At 44.0% G+C, this 18,324-nt stretch overlaps 1 protein-coding gene across 1 annotated transcript in view; it reads right to left on the bottom strand.

Moving 5' to 3' along the window:
* Positions 1 to 18,324, bottom strand: part of LOC131418302 (serine/threonine-protein phosphatase 4 regulatory subunit 1-like) — an 86,155-nt gene that overhangs the window by 67,548 nt on the left and 283 nt on the right. The window contains 3 exon segments of the mRNA XM_058562413.1: positions 17,968 to 18,012; positions 18,145 to 18,235; positions 18,238 to 18,324. Of these exon segments, the coding sequence (XP_058418396.1) occupies positions 17,968 to 18,012; positions 18,145 to 18,235; positions 18,238 to 18,324 (223 nt within the window).

Below are 18,324 nucleotides of genomic sequence, written 5' to 3'. Positions count from 1 at the left end.
GGAGCACTGGCCTCTGCGTCAATGCTTTTCACATGACACCAATCTGTCTTAAATTAGGCTAAGTACGAATTAATGTTTTCAGTATCACATTAGGTGAATGTGCTTTACAAGTTCAAAGTACTGTAGATATAATTTAATAAAAAGAGAGAAAAGAAATTTTACAGGTCATTTTGCATCAAGAAAAGGATCAAAAGATCTAGTACAAACACAGAAGGCATGTTAGTAGCAAATCCACCTCAAACACACTCTTCCCGCTGTGGTTAACTTCAGGTGAAAACAGTAAATCATAACTCAACATTGGACAGAGTACTGGTGATTCAGAGACAAGGAAGACGTGGTCCCCGGACTCCAAAAGCTCCCAAGGGAACAGAGATCGTCATACACAGAACAACCCACAATACGCTGGCAGTCATAGGATACAGTTATAAAGAAACTAGGTAGGAAACCAGCTCCACTTGGAAAAGGAAGGAGGGGATGGGAGATGCTGCCCTAGAACACAGGTGATATTTGAGTTGGGCCTTGAAAATCAAGTAGGAATTCTCCACATGGGAAGAGAGAGAGGTTCTGGGAAAGGGAAAAGGAACATTCCAGATGAAGGGAAGAGCACAGCAGAGGAAAGCACATGGAGCGTCTGCTGCCTTTGGGTGGTTTGGGGAAGCCAGAGATTTCACACGAAGCCACCAAGCCCTGACTGAGCAGCCACACTAGAATTGGTTTTAAGTGGAAAGGTGAGAAAAAATAAACACAATAAAACATACCCAATGAGATACCTTTATTGGCCCAGACACAAACAGAGGTAGAGACGGAGGCAGAATCTTACAGCACATCTCTCTAGGCAAGCATTTTCATTAAGAAACTGTTCTCCAGGCATTCCCAATATTTACGATTCTCCATTCAACATGTCATCCTGTCACTATAACTCTGTGTGAGATATGCCACCCTGGGCCAGCCCAATTATCCATACAATCTAATATTCTGTCTCTGACACTGCACTAGGGGACACTGGTTGGGAGGACATGATCGATGTGGCCCACTCTATGTCCATCTCAAAATGTTAGAAGATTGGATGATGATGGCCAAGAAGCTTAGCCTTATTTGCAAAATTTGTACTTTATTAAAAAAAAAAAAAAGACAGTAGAATGTATTAAGGTAGAACTTACATAATTGATAATTTTTTAGATCTTCTCATTAGTCACTCTTTGATGAACAAGAACTAAGTCTTTGTAAGGCCTTAAATGATTTAGGGGGGAACTAGAGTAAACCATCCATTAATATGTTATTTAAGTGGTTCCATTCTTCTTGCTAACAGGCTTAAAGTACTAATGCAGATTTCTAAATTGGGACTATTTCCAACAGCTAGACTAGACAAACCTGACCCATCTAAAAGGTAAAGAACACTCTTGATTCTTCACTGGCTTTTGGGGGGAAACTGACCCCCACACACTGCAGGTAAGGACCTAAGTTGACTTAACTAAATTTCAACAGCAAGTTGCACAGGGAAACTTTTTCTATATAAATGCCATTATCTAACAAGACCCATGCTGATTTATTAGCTCTTGCATGAGCAGATCCATCCGATGCATGTTCTACATTGCAAATCTGTGAGGGCTACTGATGGTTATTACTAGCGCTACGCAATGGGCTGGCTGAGAAGACCAACTTAATTCATGAGCAGCCGTCCTTTCTACACCGTGCATACATGGAAATTCTTCTTTCATTTGTGGCTTTAATCACGGCTTCCAAAACCTGTCATTATTTATGACTCTGACTTTTACACTGATGGTCAACAGGAAACATATACTCGGGTTACCTGATAGGAAAGAACCCTGCAGCTCAAAGCAGCTCATGTGCTCCATTTTGATCTTACACATCTCAATTTTCCTGCCGGCTCACCCAGCTGGGGACAGAGGTGGAGGAGCTGGGGGTGCTACAGTCTACACAGTACTAATGAATGGAACAATATTACTTAACAATGCAGCGACTTCTCTAGTCAGACTTGAGGCAGATTTGAAAAGAAAAAAAGGTTGCAAAAGAAAACCAACAACCTTTGGGGTGAATGTAGGTACATGTGGGTCTCTATTTTCCTACTGTTCAAAATATTAGAATCAATCAAGCAATGCTGACCAACATCAAGTCACTTCTCTACGGACCACCTTGGCCAAACTGTGAGGAAGGTCGCTGTCCTCCTGCAAATCAGCAAACTCCTCCACAGATGCACTGGGTCCATTCCTGTCTGAGACAATCCAACCCCACAGTCCTCCACCCTCTCTGCTCTCTGCCATCTTTCCCTTTTCATTGGCTCCTTCCCTCAGTCCACGGTTATGCTCTCCCTGTGCTTTGATTTTAAAAATCAATACTTTCCTAAAACACTGAAGAATAACATTGATACAGAAAAGTGTACAAATAATAAGTGTTTCACTTGATGGATTTTCACAAACTGAACACGCCTGTGTAAGCAGCACTTGGCTCAAGAAAGAGAATTTTACCAGCATCTCAGAAAGCCCCTCATACTCCCTTCCTCTTACTATCTTACCCCAGGATGAACACTCTCCTGCCTTCTAACGGCCTAGATTAGCTCTGCTTGTTTTTTCACTCTGGATAAATAGAATTATGCAGTATGTACCCTTTTGTGCCTGGCTTCTTTCACTCATCATGTTTGTGAAGTTCATCCATATTATCGAGTAGAGTTTTAGATCATTCATCTTATGGCTGCATAGTTTTACACTGTGTGAACATAACCACAATTTATAATCCATTGCACTCATGATGGACATTTGGGTGGGTTCTAGTTTTCAACTATTAAGAATAGTGCTACTAGAGTGACGTCAGCATCATGGCGGAGTGAGCTTTCCCGTGAATTCTTCACCCACAAGATACAACAAAAGTAACAGCCACAGACCAACAACGGAATCCCAGACAGTGAAAAGCTAGAGCGGAGGGATCCACACTGCCGCACATCTGAGAGCGGAACGTGCTGGGCCCCCGGAGGAAGTGGGGAGAGGTAAGGAGAACTCCGCTCCCTCCCCATCAGATCAGCGATCCGGTCCGCGCGGCTCCCAGAGAGGGGGGAGGGGCGGCCCTCGGCGGGAAACTGTGGCTCTTCGGGCTCTCTCAGCCAGTGGGAAACTCCCGCACAGAGGGCTCAGAGGGCTCAGAGGAGCCACAGGGCTACCATCAACATCTGAGCAACCCAGAGAGCGGATAAAGAGGGGCAAACGAGAAGCCTCCCACGTCAGGGACCCAGAGGGCAAAAGAGAGAGCTCCCCCCTCCCCGCAACCTGGAGTCTGCAGCTCGACCAGATCTAGCGGTCCGAGGCAGACCTGAATAAACCGGACTGGACCCGTGGATCGCAGTGGGGATAAAAAACAAAACAAAACAAAACAAAACTGCGGATCGCAGCAGAAAAACTGGGGCAGAGCGCAGGGGGCTTAGACTACACAGCCCTTTACCACCAGACAGTGGCGGCAGGTGGAAATTGCAACCAGAGACTTCCAGGATGAGGAAAATCAAAACCAACACAGGAACCACAATGCAAAAATATATGAAATCACCAGACCAGAAACAAAATGACAAGCACCCAGAAATCAACCCCGAAGACACAGAAATCCATAAACTAAATGACAGAGATTTCAAAATAGCTATCATAAAAACACTCAACGAAATACGAGACAACACAGACAAACAATTAAATGAGATTAGGAGTTTCTTCACAAAAGAGATTGAAATCATAAAGAAAAACCTATCAGTGCTGATGGAGATGAAGAACACAATGGAGGAGATAAAGGAGAATCTGGAATCTTTAAAGAACAGAGCTGACAATATGGAGGAAAGAATTAGTACTTTAGAGGATAGGAATACAGATATACTCCAGATGGAAGAAGAGAGAGAACTAAGACTAAAAAGAAATGAAGAAAGACTCCGAGAAATATCGGACTCTATTAGAAAATGTAACATAAGAATTATAGGTATTCCTGAGGGAGAGGAGAGGGAAAGAGGAACAGAGAGCCTATTCAAGGAAATAATAGCTGAAAATTTCCCAAATCTGGGGAAGGAGCAGGAAATACCAGTAAGCGAAGCCAACAGGACGCCTATATATATTAACAGACAAAGGCCTTCACCACGACACCTAGTGGTAAGGCTAGCCAGGGTCAACGACAAAGAAACAATATTAAGGGCAGCTAAACAAAAACAAAAAATAACGTACAAAGGAACTCCCATCAGGCTCTCAGCGGATTTCTCAACAGAAACTTTTCAGGCTAGAAGAGACTGGAATGATATATTCAAAATACTAAAAGACAAAAACTTTCAGCCAAGAATACTCTATCCAGCAAAAATATCCTTCAAATATGATGGAGAAATAGTAACTCTCCCAGATAAACAAAAGCTAAGGGAGTTCATGGCCACGAGACCGCCACTACAAGAAATACTCAAGAAGGCCCTCAGGCCTGAAAACAAGAAGAGAAAGGGAACACAAAGCTTGGAGTAAGGAGAAAAGTAGGTAGACAAAATCAGAAAAATAGTAGATCTTTACCGGAATAGGTTAGCAACCACTTAAATACTAAACTCAAAGATCAAAGGAAGAAATTCACCAAAAATAAATTTAACCTCATCACTGTAAACACACAGCCACAACACAAGATAGAATAAGGTATAACAAGAGCAACTTAGAAGGGGAAGAGGAAAGTGACTGAATTGACTTAGTATAAGGAAATAGGAGGCTATCAGATAATGGACTATCTCATACAGGAGATTTTTCGCCCAAACCTCAAGGTAACCACTAAACAAATAATCAAATTAAAACCACATATGATAAACAAAGAGAAAACTAGAAGAATCATAAGACAGAACAACCAAACTGAATTGGCAGTCCAAAACAAATGGGACAAGAAACAAAGGAAATGCAAAAGAACCAGAAAATAAGTGACAAAACAGCAACATTCAACCCTCATATTTCAATAATTACCCTAAATGTAAATGGATTGAACTCTCCAATCAAAAGATACAGAGTGGCAGGATGGATTAAAAAGCAAGACCCAACAATATGCTGCCTTCAGGAAACACATCTTAGCACTAAAGACAAGCACAGGCTCAGAGTGAAAGGATGGAAGACAATACTCCAAGCTAATGGCAAACAAAAGAAAGCAGGTGTTGCCATACTCATATCAGACAAAGTAGACTTCAAGATAAAACAGGTTAAGAAAGACAAAGAAGGGAAATATATAATGATAAAAGGGACACTCCATCAAGAAGACATATCACTTATAAATATATATGCACCCAACATAGGAGCACCAATGTACATAAAACAACTATTAACAAACCTAAAAGGAGAAATCAACAACAACACAATAATAGTAGGGGATCTTAACACCCCACTTACAGCAATGGATAGATCATCCAGACAAAAAGTTAATAAAGAAATATTAGACTTAAATGAAAAACTGGACGAGATGGACCTAGTAGACATATACAGAGCACTCCACCCAAAAACAGCTGACTACACATTCTTCTCAAGCGCGCATGGAACATTCTCTAGGATAGACCATATGTTGGGAAACAAAGCAAGCCTCAATAAATTTAAGAAGATTGAAATCATAACAAGCATCTTTTCAGACCATAAGGCTATGAAACTGGAAATGAACCAGGAAAAAAAAACTGGGAAAGTGACAAAAATGTGGAGATTAAACAACATGCTACTGAACAACCAATGGATCATTGATGAAATTAAAGGAGAAATCAAAAACTATCTGGAAACAAACGAAAATGATAACATGCCATATCAAACCATATGGGACGCAGCAAAAGCGGTCCTGAGAGGGAAACTCATAGCGATACAAGCCCACCTTAACAAACAAGAAAAAGCCCTAATAGGCAACCTTAAATTACACCTAACAGAACTAGAAAAAGAAGAACAAACAAAGCCCAAAGCCAGCAGAAGGAGAGAAATAATAAAAATCAGAGCAGAAATAAATGATATTGAGACCAAAAAAACAGTAGAAAGGATTAATGAAACAAAGAGTTGGTTCTTCGAGAAGATAAACAAAATAGACAAACCCTTAGCCAGGCTAACTAAGAAAAAAAGAGAAAAGGCTCAAGTAAATAAAATTAGAAATGAAAGAGGAGAAATTACAACGGATACCATGGAAGTACAGAGGATTATAAGAGAATACTATGAGAAATTATATGCCAACAAATTGGACAATCTAGAAGAAATGGATAAATTCTTAGACTTATACAACCTTCCAAAATTGAACCAAGAAGAAATGGAGAATCTGAATAGACCAATCACAAGTAAAGAGATTGAAATAGTAATCAAAAACCTCCCAAAAAATAAAAGTCCAGGACCAGATGGCTTCTCCAGTGAATTTTACCAAACATTCAAAGAAGATTTAATACCCATCCTCCTCAAACTATTCCAAAAAATAGAGGAAGATGGAACACTTCCTGAATCATTCTATGAGGCCAACATCACCCTGATACCAAAACCAGACAAAGACAATACAAAGAAAGAAAATTACAGGCCAATATCGCTGATGAACATTGATGCAAAAATCCTCAACAAAATATTGGCAAACCGAATACAACAATATATTAAAAAGATCATACACCATGATCAAGTGGGATTTATACCAGAGACGCAGGGATGGTTCAACATCCGCAAATCAATCAACGTGATACATCACATCAACAAAACAAAGAATAAAAACCACATGATCGTCTCAATAGACGCAGAGAAGGCATTTGACAAGATACAACATCCATTTATGATAAAAACTCTCAATAAAATGGGAATAGAAGGAAAGTACCTCAACATAATAAAGGCCATATATGACAAACCCACAGCTAACATCATACTCAACGGGGAAAGACTGAAAGCCATTCCTCTGAGAACAGGAACGAGGCAGGGCTGCCCACTCTCACCACTCCTGTTCAACATAGTACTGGAGGTTTTGGCCAGAGCAATTAGGCAAGAAAAAGGAATAAAAGGAATCCAAATAGGTAACGAAGAAGTGAAACTCTCACTATTTGCAGATGACATGATTGTATATATAGAAAACCCTAAAGAATCTGTTGGAAAACTGTTAGAAACAATCAACAACTACAGCAAAGTTGCAGGGTACAAAATCAATCTACAAAAATCAGTTGCATTTCCATATGCTAATAATGAACTAACAGAAAGAGAGCTCAAAAAGATAATACCATTTACAATTGCATCAAAAAGAATAAAATACCTAGGAATAAATCTTACCAAGGAGGTGAAGGACCTATACAATGAGAACTACAAGACATTATTGAGGGAAATCTACGATGACATAAAGAAATGGAAAGATATCCCATGCACGTGGATTGGAAGAATAAACATAGTTAAAATGTCTATATTACCTAAAGCAATCTACAGATTCAATGCAATCCCAATCAGAATCCCAATGACATTCTTCACAGAAATAGAAAAAAGAATACTAAAATTTATATGGGGCAACAAAAGACCCCGAATAGCTAAAGAAATCCTAAAGAAAAAGAACAAAGCAGGAGGCATCACAATTCCTGACTTCAAAACATACTACAAAGCAATAGTAATCAAAACAGCATGGTACTGGTACAAAAACAGACATACAGATCAATGGAACAGAATTGAAAGCCCAGAAATAAAACCACACATATACGGACAGCTAATTTTCGACAAAGGTGCTAAGGACATGCAATGGAGAAAGGAAAGTCTCTTCAATAAATGGTGTTGGGAAAACTGGACAGCCACATGCAAAAGAATGAAAGTGGACCATGTGCTATCGCCATTCACAAAAATTAACTCAAAATGGATCAAAGACCTGAAGGTGAGACCTGAAACTATAAAACTCATAGAAGAAAATATAGGCAACACACTATTTGACATTGGGTTTAAAGGAATCTTTTCGGATGACATGCCTACCCAGACTAGGGAAACTAAAGAAAAAATAAACAAGTGGGACTTTATCAGACTAAAGAGCTTTTATAAGACAAATGAAACCAGAATCAAGATGAACAAACAACCAACCAGCTGGGAGAGAATATTTGCAAAACATACATCTGACAAGGGGTTGATCTCCATAATATATAAAGAACTCACACAATTGAACAACAAAAAAACAAACAACCCGATCAAAAAATGGGCAGAGGAAATGAACAGACACTTCTCCAAGGAAGATATACAGATGGCCAATAGGCACATGAAAAGATGCTCAACATCACTAATCATCAGGGAAATGCAAATCAAAACAACACTAAGATACCACCTCACGCCCGTTAGAATGGCTATAATCACCAAGACAAAAAACAACAAATGTTGGAGAGGATGTGGAGAAACAGGAACCCTCATACACAGCTGGTGGGAATGCAAATTGGTGCAGCCTCTATGGAAAACGGTATGGAGATTCCTCAAAGAATTAAAAATAGAGATGCCCTATGATCCAGCCATCCCACTACTGGGAATCTATCCAACGCACCTGAAATCAACAATCCAAAGAGGCTTATGCACCCCTATGTTCATTGCAGCATTATTCACCATAGCCAAGAAGTGGAAGCAACCTAAGTGTCCCTCGACTGACGATTGGATTAAGAAAATGTGGTATATATATACAATGGAATACTACTCAGCCATAAAAAAAGACAAAATCGTCCCATTTGCAACAACATGGATGGGCCTGGAGCGTATTATGTTAAGTGAAATAAGCCAGAAAGAGAAAGACAAACACTGTATGATCTCACTCATATGTGGAATATAAACCAACACATGGACAGAGAAAACTGGACTGTGGTTACCCGGGCAGTGGGGGTGGGGGGTGGGCACAAGGGGTGAAGGGAGTCATATATGGGGTGATGGACAAACAAAAATGTACAACCCAAAATTTCACAATGTTAGAAACCATTAAAATATCAATAAAAAAAAAAAAAAGAATAGTGCTACTATGACCATGTCTTTTTGAGAACATATTTTCAGGTTTCATTGGGCATATAACCAGGAGTGGAATTGTTGGGCCATTCAAAAAAAAAATTTTTTTTTAAGGTTTTCAGAGTAGACATAAAGAACACAAATGTGTTCTGGGCTCTTCTATCTAAGAAGAAAAGCAACTGATCTCAACCCCTCCAACCCCTCCAGCTGCTTCTTCTTGAAAGGGTCTGTTTTTGGGAGCCAGCCCCGTGGCTTAGCGGTTAAGTGTGCACGCTCTGCTACTGGCGGCCTGGGTTCGGATCCCGGGTGCGCACCAACTGCACCACTTGTTAGGCCATGCTGAGGCAGCATCCCACATACAGCAACTAGAAGGATGTGCAACTATAACGTACAGCTATCTACTAGGGCTTTGGGGGAAAAAAAGGAGGATTGGCAATAGATGTTAGCTCAGGGCTGATCTTCCTCACACACACAAAAAAAGAAAGGGTCTGTTTTTCCATGCTAGGCTGTAAGCTCCCAAGGGCAGTAACCATTCCCCAAAGTGCCCGATGGCCAGCCAGTGCCTGGAATACAATGGTCACTCAATAAATGACCACTGAGCTACTGGACTACAGGTGACATTGCCTCAACTCCCAGTGCCTTCCCAACTAATTCTGGTCTGGCTTAGGCTCCTTGCTAAACTGAAAAAGTTCTCACTGAGGTCACCACCAAAGCCCATGGCTTGTCTTCAGTCCTCATCGTATCTAACCCCTCTGGGGCAAGTAGCATGAACGATCACCCCAAACAAAACCTTGGCTTCAAGGATCCCCTGGTTTCTTACCTCTGGGATATTTGTTCTCTAGGGCTCACTACTAGAAGCTTCTGCTGCCCAGGGCTCCCACTCTTTACCTTCTTTTCTCCAACACCCCCCTCCTGCTGCTCTCATCCACTCCCCTGGTTCCAGCTACCATCCACCACTAATAACTCCCAGATCTAACCTCTGGTCCTCACTCTGCTCCAGAACCCTAAAAGGGGGCTTTTCAGTGGCCTCCTAGATTGTGCCACCAGGATTTCCTTTAAGTGCCTCAAACGTAACTGTCTCAGACAGAAAACATGAACTCCACCCTCTCTACCCCATCCCCCAAAGCATGCTCCTAGTGTACTGCCTGATTCATTCATTCAATACATACTCCTGCATGTCTGTTAGGTGCCATTTGCTATACTAGACCATAGTGATCCAAAGATGGATAAGACCCAGTCTGATGGGCAAGAACAGACATCTGGCCACATTCGTGTTAAAGGCTGCCACAGGGTGAAAATAGGGTTCAGGGAACATGAAGGAGGGGCGCCCAGGACCTGTCTGTGAGTTGACTCTTCCCTCCTGGTCAGAAATATCAATCAACCCCATTCCCTGCTCTCATGCCTACCTCCTCCTTATTGAGATCCCACTGCCCTTGCCTGGATCCCCAGAACACACTGGTGTTCCCATCTCTAGTTTGTGTCCCCACAGTCTGTCCTTTCTTTAAAACGTAACTCAGGGGCCAGCCCCATGGCACAGCGGTTAAGTTTGGTGTGCTCTGCTTTGGTGGCCCAGGTTCTCGGGTTTGGATCCCAGGCACGGACCTACACCACTCGTCAGCCATGCTGAGGCAGTGACCCACATACAAAATAGAGGAAGAGTGGCACAGATGTTAGCTCAGGGACAATCTTCCTCAAGCAAACAAAAAAAAAAGAGGAAGACTGGCAACAGATGTTACCTCAGGGTGAATCTTCCTCAGCAAAAATAAATAGAGTTTTTGAAAAAAACAGCAATACAAAAAAAATGTAACTCAGCCCTGGTCACTCCCCTGGTTAAAATTCTCCAGTGGCTCCCATGATTCCTTGAAGGAAAGGGAAACTCCTTCTGTGATGGATTTAGGGCCACACATGATACAGCCCCACCTACTTCTCTCACTCCTGTGTCCATCACTCACTGCGCTCCAGACACACAAGTCCTTGACAATGATGAGCTCATCCTGCCTCAGCACCTCTGCTCTTTGCTGTTCACTATGCCCAGGATGCTTTCTCTGGCTCTTCAAGGGAGTGTCTCCACTTTGTTATCTAATCTTCACTCCAGAGCACTTCTCAGAGCTCCAGAGAAGCCCTTTCTGGCCATTCGAGGTAAAGTGGCACCTCCATCCACCCAACAGCCCTGCCCTGACAGTTCTGGTCACACTCACTTGTCATTGTCCTGCAGCTTACCTGCCACACCTGAACCGACCTCACTCATTCATGTGGACTTTTAATGGCTGTCTCTGTCGCTGGACTGAGAGCTCCATGAGAGCAGAAAGCATGTTTCTGTGATTCACCTCTGTGTCCATAAGGTCTAGTGCAATGCCTGGGACTTAATAGGTCCTTAATAAATATTAGTCACATACATGAATGAATGAGTGGCAAGGCCTCCAAAGTATAGTAAATAGAGTACAAATTCTGCAGCCAGACTCCCTGGTTTGAATCCTACCCCTGCCACTCACCAGCTGTGTTCTGGGCAAGTTACTCAGCCTTTCTGTGCCCCTTATGAGCCTTGCTTGGCAATAAAATGGAGTTTAAAATACCTGCTTCATAGGGTTTTTATAGTTAAGTTAAAATACTAGAAGCACTCACAACAGAGCTTGGCACATTATTAGTCCTAAATAAATGGTCCTAAATACTACTGCCTGGGTTGCCTTCCTAAGACATAAGTTCCAGCAAAACATCCAGGCACTCCCTCCTGCCTCTTGGGTTAAGTCGAAACCCTGTGGCTGTTGAAGCAGATTCTGCACTGATGGCCCCCAAGTCCATCTCCCCAGTCTCAACCCACTCCTCCCCTCCCATACACCCCTTGTTCCCAAGTCTGCGACCTTCTTACCGCAACTCTACCTTTGCACACACAGGTCCCTCTGCCTGGAATGCCCATCGCCTTCCCTGACCTGACCCAACTCAGATGGCACCTCCCCTCCTACCCTTGGCAGACAGGGTCACTCAGCCTTCTAAACACCCAGCTCCTGGTTCACTCTTCTGCCTGAGCCCTAGACAGGCTGCATTCTGCACCATCTCTAGGCATGCGCCTCCCCTCTGGGTGGGAGCACCTCTGGGGTGCAGCCCAAGGTTTATTCATCCCTCTATCCCCAGTGCCTCCTACAGGCTGGCACCATGGAGGAGCTGGAGAAACATTTCCTACATGGGTAAACGACTTTCCAAACATGAAAAGCAACCACTTGCCCTCATCTCTTTTTTCCCATCAGAGTTAAGAGTAAATGCTGTTTCGAAGGTCAAAACCATTTTCTCTTTCATTAGCCAGGTTTTGTTGCAAAATTTCTATTTAAAAGATCTTAATTTGTGACGTAGAAAGCCATTTAAAACTCTCTTTTTAAACAGAGACAATTTCAGGGAATCTCTGATGTTCATATGTTGGTCTCACAGGAAATGGAAAATACAGAGCAACGAAAGTAAAACGCATTACGGTTATCAGAGGGGAAGCAAAGTTGATTCTGCTTCCCCCACTCTGACTCTTTTCTTCCTTGCCACCCTCATCCCGGTGGGAGGAAATACGTACGTGTTTTCACCCCCAACACACCAACAGGAAAAATGAGACGCGAAGTTTGAGCAACTTGTCAAGCAGAGGCTGTGCTAGCCAAAAGCTCAGCTCCTCCACCTGACCCTCGTGGGAAAGACAGCCTAGGAGCCCGGCTCTGCTAAGTGACAGGCTTACGGGCCCTAACAGAACGAAGTCAAGGCTGATTTAGAACAGGGCTTGGCAAACTACAGCCCGTGGGCCAAATCCAGCCCACCGCCTGTGTCTGTAAATAAAGTTTTATTAGGAAACAGCCGTGCCCACTCATTTACGTGTGTCTGTGTCTGCTGCCAGGCCGCCATGGCAGACCTGAGTGGTCGCACCAGACCTTCAGGCCTGCAGCCTACAATATGTGCTGTCTGATCCTTTACAGGAAAACATTTGTCCACCTCTGATTTAAAGAATAGTTTGATGTCTGGATTTAGTTCTATTTCCCAAGTATTAGCATACGCAAGCTCCTGTTCCTGTTGAAACTAACTCACTTAACAGGGAGGTTTTTATTTAAAAAAAAAAAAATGACGATCTTTGATTCAAGTTTATATTATAGTTCAAAGAAAAAGTTCAATGGTTTGGTGTTGGGCTCAAATTAATATACTGTCTCTGCTTTAGGGGCACAGCTTGGTTGTGGTCTTGAGCAGAACATTTTTACAAACCTGGAACAAAGTGGGCAGGTGAAATGGAATGCTTTTTGCTTTGGAGGATGTCTTTTTTTTTTTTTTTTTAAAGATTTTATTTATTCATTTTTTTCCCCCCAAAGCCCCAGTAGATAGTTGTATGTCATAGGTTCACATCCTTCTAGTTGCTGTACGTGGGACTCGGCCTCGGGTTGGACGGAGAAGTGGTACCTTGGGGCGCGCCCAGGATCCGAACCCGGGCCGCCAGCATCAGAGCGCGCGCACTTAACCACTAAGCCACGGAGCCGGCCCAGGAGGATGTCTTTTATTCAAGCTTGAACATATACTGCTCCTTCCAACATTAAGATTCGAAGAGTCTACCCATATTCCTCTGACTTAGCTACTCCTATTTTCAACAAAGGTCCAGATATCATTTGTTGACACCTAGCTTTTCTCATCAATACAAGTATGCCGTCTTCCAACTTCTTTCATAGACACCTCTTAAAAACATTTGAACAGAAATACACTGTTCTCCAAATACTAAAATATTCTATGAGTCTGTCTTTTGAAGCTAAATGCATCTTCCAATAACTTTGCAGCCGACTTCAGAACTGAAATCCAGTTTTCCAACTCTTTGTGCGGATGTTTGATCATAGGTGAAACTTTCATCTCATTTTTTTAAACTTTTTATTATGGAAATTTTCAAACATATGCAAAAATAGAAAGATCAGTATAAACCACCATGTCCCCAGTAACCAGCTTCAACAAGTACAATATTCTGCCATTTTCTTCCCATTTATCCTTCTTCCCAATTTGTCGTTTATTGTTTGTTGCAGCATTTGAAGGCAGATCTCACATGTCAAACCACTTCACCCATAAATGCTCGTTTGTTTCCATTAGATGAAGCCCTTCTCCTTTGAACAAAACTGTGACACCACTATCACATCCAACAAAATTAATAGTGATTCTTTTTTTTTTTTTTTTGGTGAGGAAGATTGGCCCTGAGCTAACATCTGTGCCCATCCTCCTCCACTTTGTACATGGGATGCCGCTACAGCGTGGCTTGATGAGTGGTGTGTAGGTCTGTGCCCGGGATTTGAACCGGGGAACCCCGGGCTGCCAAAGCGGAGTGCCTGATCTTAACCACTACGCCACTGGGCCAGCCCCCTAGTAATTCTTAATATAACGGTAATTCTTTTTTTTTTTTGTGAGGGAGATTAGCCCTGAGCTAACATCCGATGCCAATCCTCCTCTTTTTGCTGAGGAAGATTGGCCCTGGGTTAACATCCATGCCCATCTTCCTCTACTTTATATGGGACACCGCCACAGCATGGCGTGACAAGTGGTGCATCGGTGCGCGCCCAAGATCCGAACCCGCAAACCCCAGGCCCCCAAAGCAGAGCGCTCGCACTTAACTGCTACGCCACCAGACTGGCTCCTAATGGTAATTCTTAATATAATCTAATACCCAGTCCAAGCTCAATTTTCCCCAACTGTCTCAATAATGTCTTTTTATAGCTGGTTTGTTCAACTAAGGATCCAAATACGACCACATATTGTATTTTGTTTATAGGTCTCTTAGGTCTCTTTATATCTGCAATAGATTCCTCTCATTTTTTTTCACCCACCACTGGCATACACTTAAATTCTAATTGGCCAAGCAAATCATACCCAGAGTAATACCTCTTCAGCCTCCACATGCTCTATGCAAACCCAGATATTCACAGGCCTTTGAGCCCCTTAGGCACAGACTCATACAGCTCTACCTTCCCCGCACGATCCACCACCAGGACCAATACGCGAGGCCATCCCACACACTTTCTGATCTCAAGAAAAGGAATTTAGATTGCTTCAGCAAGCTAATTCTCTAAAATTAAATCTCTTCTGCACTGCAATGGCCAAAAGACTCTGAATGAGTTAAAAAAACAAGGCATCCATTCATTATCGCTTCTTTTCGAAGTTAGCCAAATTTAATTAACAATCACAAAGTAAATCAGACAAGCCTCATAATCCATTATCGGTACTAGTGACGTTAACTGAACACCTACATCATGCAGGACATTGGGTCATAAAAAAGATGACCTGTGTCCCTGTCTAAAGGCGACTTATAGCCTAAATGGAGCAGTTATCACATTCACATCATTTAGACAAAAATGCCCAAGGAAGACAACAAAGAACCACCCAAACTGACATCCAGGCCCCTACCATTAGGTTAAGAATATTCGTGAAGTCGATCTGTGTGGTGAAATAAAAAGAACAAGAGTCAGAAGGAACAGAGTTTGATTGCTAGTTCTATCATTTATGAGCTGTGCCACACTGGATAGGTTACTTAACCTCTCTGATTTTCAGTTTTATCATCTGTAAAATAGGAATAATCCCACGTACCTCACAGAGTAGCAGCTTTTAAAGAAAAAATGAATGAGAAAATCTTATATGAAAGCCTAGTAAGAATGGTGATGATTAAAATAATAAAAATAATAAAATCATTGAATATAATACTCATTACGCCAGGTGCTGGGCTAAAATGTTTTATGTGTACTATCTCATCTAATCCTCACATCAGTCCTACGAAGCATTTCCTATTCTTACGCCATCTTCCAGATGAAGAAACTGAACAGAGTGAGTGAGTGATCTGCCCAAGCTGACACAGCTAAAGCAGAAAGTGGGTCACAGGAACTCACTGTTCTTGCTGTCAATCACGGTATGATAATGCCTGCCTCCCAAATACCACCCCAGTAAGGCATAGAGGTGAGACCCAGGCCCTCATACTGTGGCTATTACATCAATTATATTGTAAAGTCATAAGGTACAGCATCCCGCAGCCCCAACCCCTGCTCAAACAGGAAGCCCCAGGAGGCTCCCAGAGCTGCCCTACCCAAGGTGTGGGTACTTTCAGAACCATAACGGTGGTTTCCTTCGTTACCTGGGCAAGACTTCAGTCGTCTGCTAAAGAGTATTTAAGGCCTTCTTGATTACAAGTCTCAAACACCCAGTATTTGTTCAAACAGGGCCAAAGTAAAATCATAATGATTTTTTCCTATATAATCTCTTACTTCCTTTCTGTACATATACACAAAAAAGACTGAAGGAAGCTAGCCGCAGGGAAAAAGGTCCAACTGCCGGCAGGTGCCATGCTTTGAGCAGCCCAACCTAGCCAAGTGGAGAAGGCTGCTGGAGAGAGCTGAGGCCGCGGCCAACCATCCCCGCAGATCTCCTGGCCGACAGGCACGTGAGTGAAGCCTCTTCGGACCTTCTCACCTCCCCAGAGTTCAACTTAGAACACGAGAAGCTTCTGTATCACCCAGTTAACCCACAGAATTGTTAGAAATAATAAAATGCTGTTGGTTTAAGCCACTAAGTTTTGGGGTGGTTTGTTAGGTAACTGAAACAGCCAGAAATCTGCTTTTCCAGCTAGGCCAAATATTAAATCTATGAATGAGAGATGCCTTAACAGCAGCTCACCGTTGTTGATGAATAGAAACACTACATTCCTTCCAGTCGAGGATGCCCACTGGCTTAAACATTCAGCTCTGTAAACCCGGGGGGCCTACACTGTTCCTGGCTCAACAGTGTTAAATAAATACGAATAATGATCACATTAATAAAAATTATAACGGCAGCTAATCTTTACTAAGTGTTTCTTACAGACAAGGCTTCGCGCTAAACCTTTTATGCACTTAACCTCCACAAAAGCCTTTTGAGGTGGACCCCTATTATGCCCTTTTTATAGATGAGGCCACTGAGGCTCAGAGTGGTACAGTGACTTGGCCAGGATCACACAGCGGATAAAGAGTGGCCCAGGACTTCACTCTCTGACCATCTGACTCCAGAACCTGTGCTCCTAAACAATCGACTTTATTGTCTCTTCAAGTGTCACTCCACTTTAATAAAGTTGCTCCGTCTAAAAGAGATAATGTGTGTAAAGGGTTTACACCTGTGCCCGACCTGTGGCAAGTTTTCAAAATACACCCACTCTTATTATTAGGAAACTGGTAGATGGGAAGGGAAGAGCATAGCAAGCCCTGATTAACACTAGCCATTTTGATGGTCTGTACAGGCCTCCTTCACCAGCAAGCATGCCCGGGGTTTGGTAATTTTCTGTTTAGAAGTCTGCTCTCCCCCTGGCCAGTGAGCTCCCTGAGGGCTGCCCCTGTTTCTGGTTCATCTTTGTAGGTCCAGGATCCGGCAGGTGACCTGGCCCAGAACAAGTAGGTGCTCAAGAAACTGCTGAATGAATGGGAAGGAAATGCTTCACTCACCACAATGGGAACCTGCATTGCCAGGGTGACATCTCCCCCGGCCATCGGTTCTTAAAGGGATTCCAACGGGAAGGAGAGGGCAGGAAGTGAGAGGGGATGGAGACCCACCCGGGAAATGCGGGCGCCAACGGGCTCCTTGGGATGAGAGATGGAGCTGGGCTGGTGGGCAGGACACCTGAGAAATCTGTGCCACTCTGTGGCCGGCCACACGGAGAGCCAGACCTCCCAAGTCCCCAGAACTCTGACAGTCCCGGGGGACAGTGGAGACCCCGGGGGGAAGCCCCCCCGACCCGTGGCCGGAGTCACCAGGACTCGCCGCCGCCGGGCCGCCGCGGGGCGGGGGAGGAGGAGGAGGAGGAGGAAAGTGCCAGGAAGTCAGAAGTTTCCCCACAACAGAAATCCTCCCCTGCCGTCCTCGGCCAGACCTCCCCTCCCGTGAGGACGGACCGCCACAAGTGGATCAAGGCAGCTGGGGGTCCCGCTCTCCTGTCCCAACACGGAGGGCCTAGCCGGTAGCTCCCCGCTCGAGTGCCGTGCACCCCGAATTCTGTGGGATGCTCCCAGGGAGGGGCGGGGGCGCCCCAACTGTTACTTACAATCGTCTAAGTCATCCTGCAAGTCCACAAAGTACAGGGGGATCTCTGAAAACCAAGAGACACACAGGGGTTACGAGGGGGCCGCGGCGGGCGGGCTCAGGTGAGGGCGGGGGTCCCCGTCCTCGCCGGGTGGTCCCGGCTGGGGGAGGGGGTGCCCCGGAGCCCGGCCCCACTCACCCGCCATCTTGGGATGGGCATGGAGGCGGGGCCGGGGGCGAGGGGCGGGGCCTCGGGCGAAAGGCCCCGCCTCCGGGCCCGCCCCGCGGCCAGCGCGTCCCGGAGAGCCTCGCGGCGCCGGCCCGGCCCCGCCCTCGCGGCGAAGGTGGCTGCCGAGGTGGGCGGGGAGGTCAGGTGACC

Source organism: Diceros bicornis, chromosome 19, assembly GCF_020826845.1.
Source record: "Diceros bicornis minor isolate mBicDic1 chromosome 19, mDicBic1.mat.cur, whole genome shotgun sequence".
NCBI classification, from domain to species: Eukaryota; Metazoa; Chordata; class Mammalia; order Perissodactyla; family Rhinocerotidae; genus Diceros; species Diceros bicornis.
Note: the sequence above shows the minus strand (reverse complement) of the source record. Positions and strands in the feature narration are given on the sequence as shown.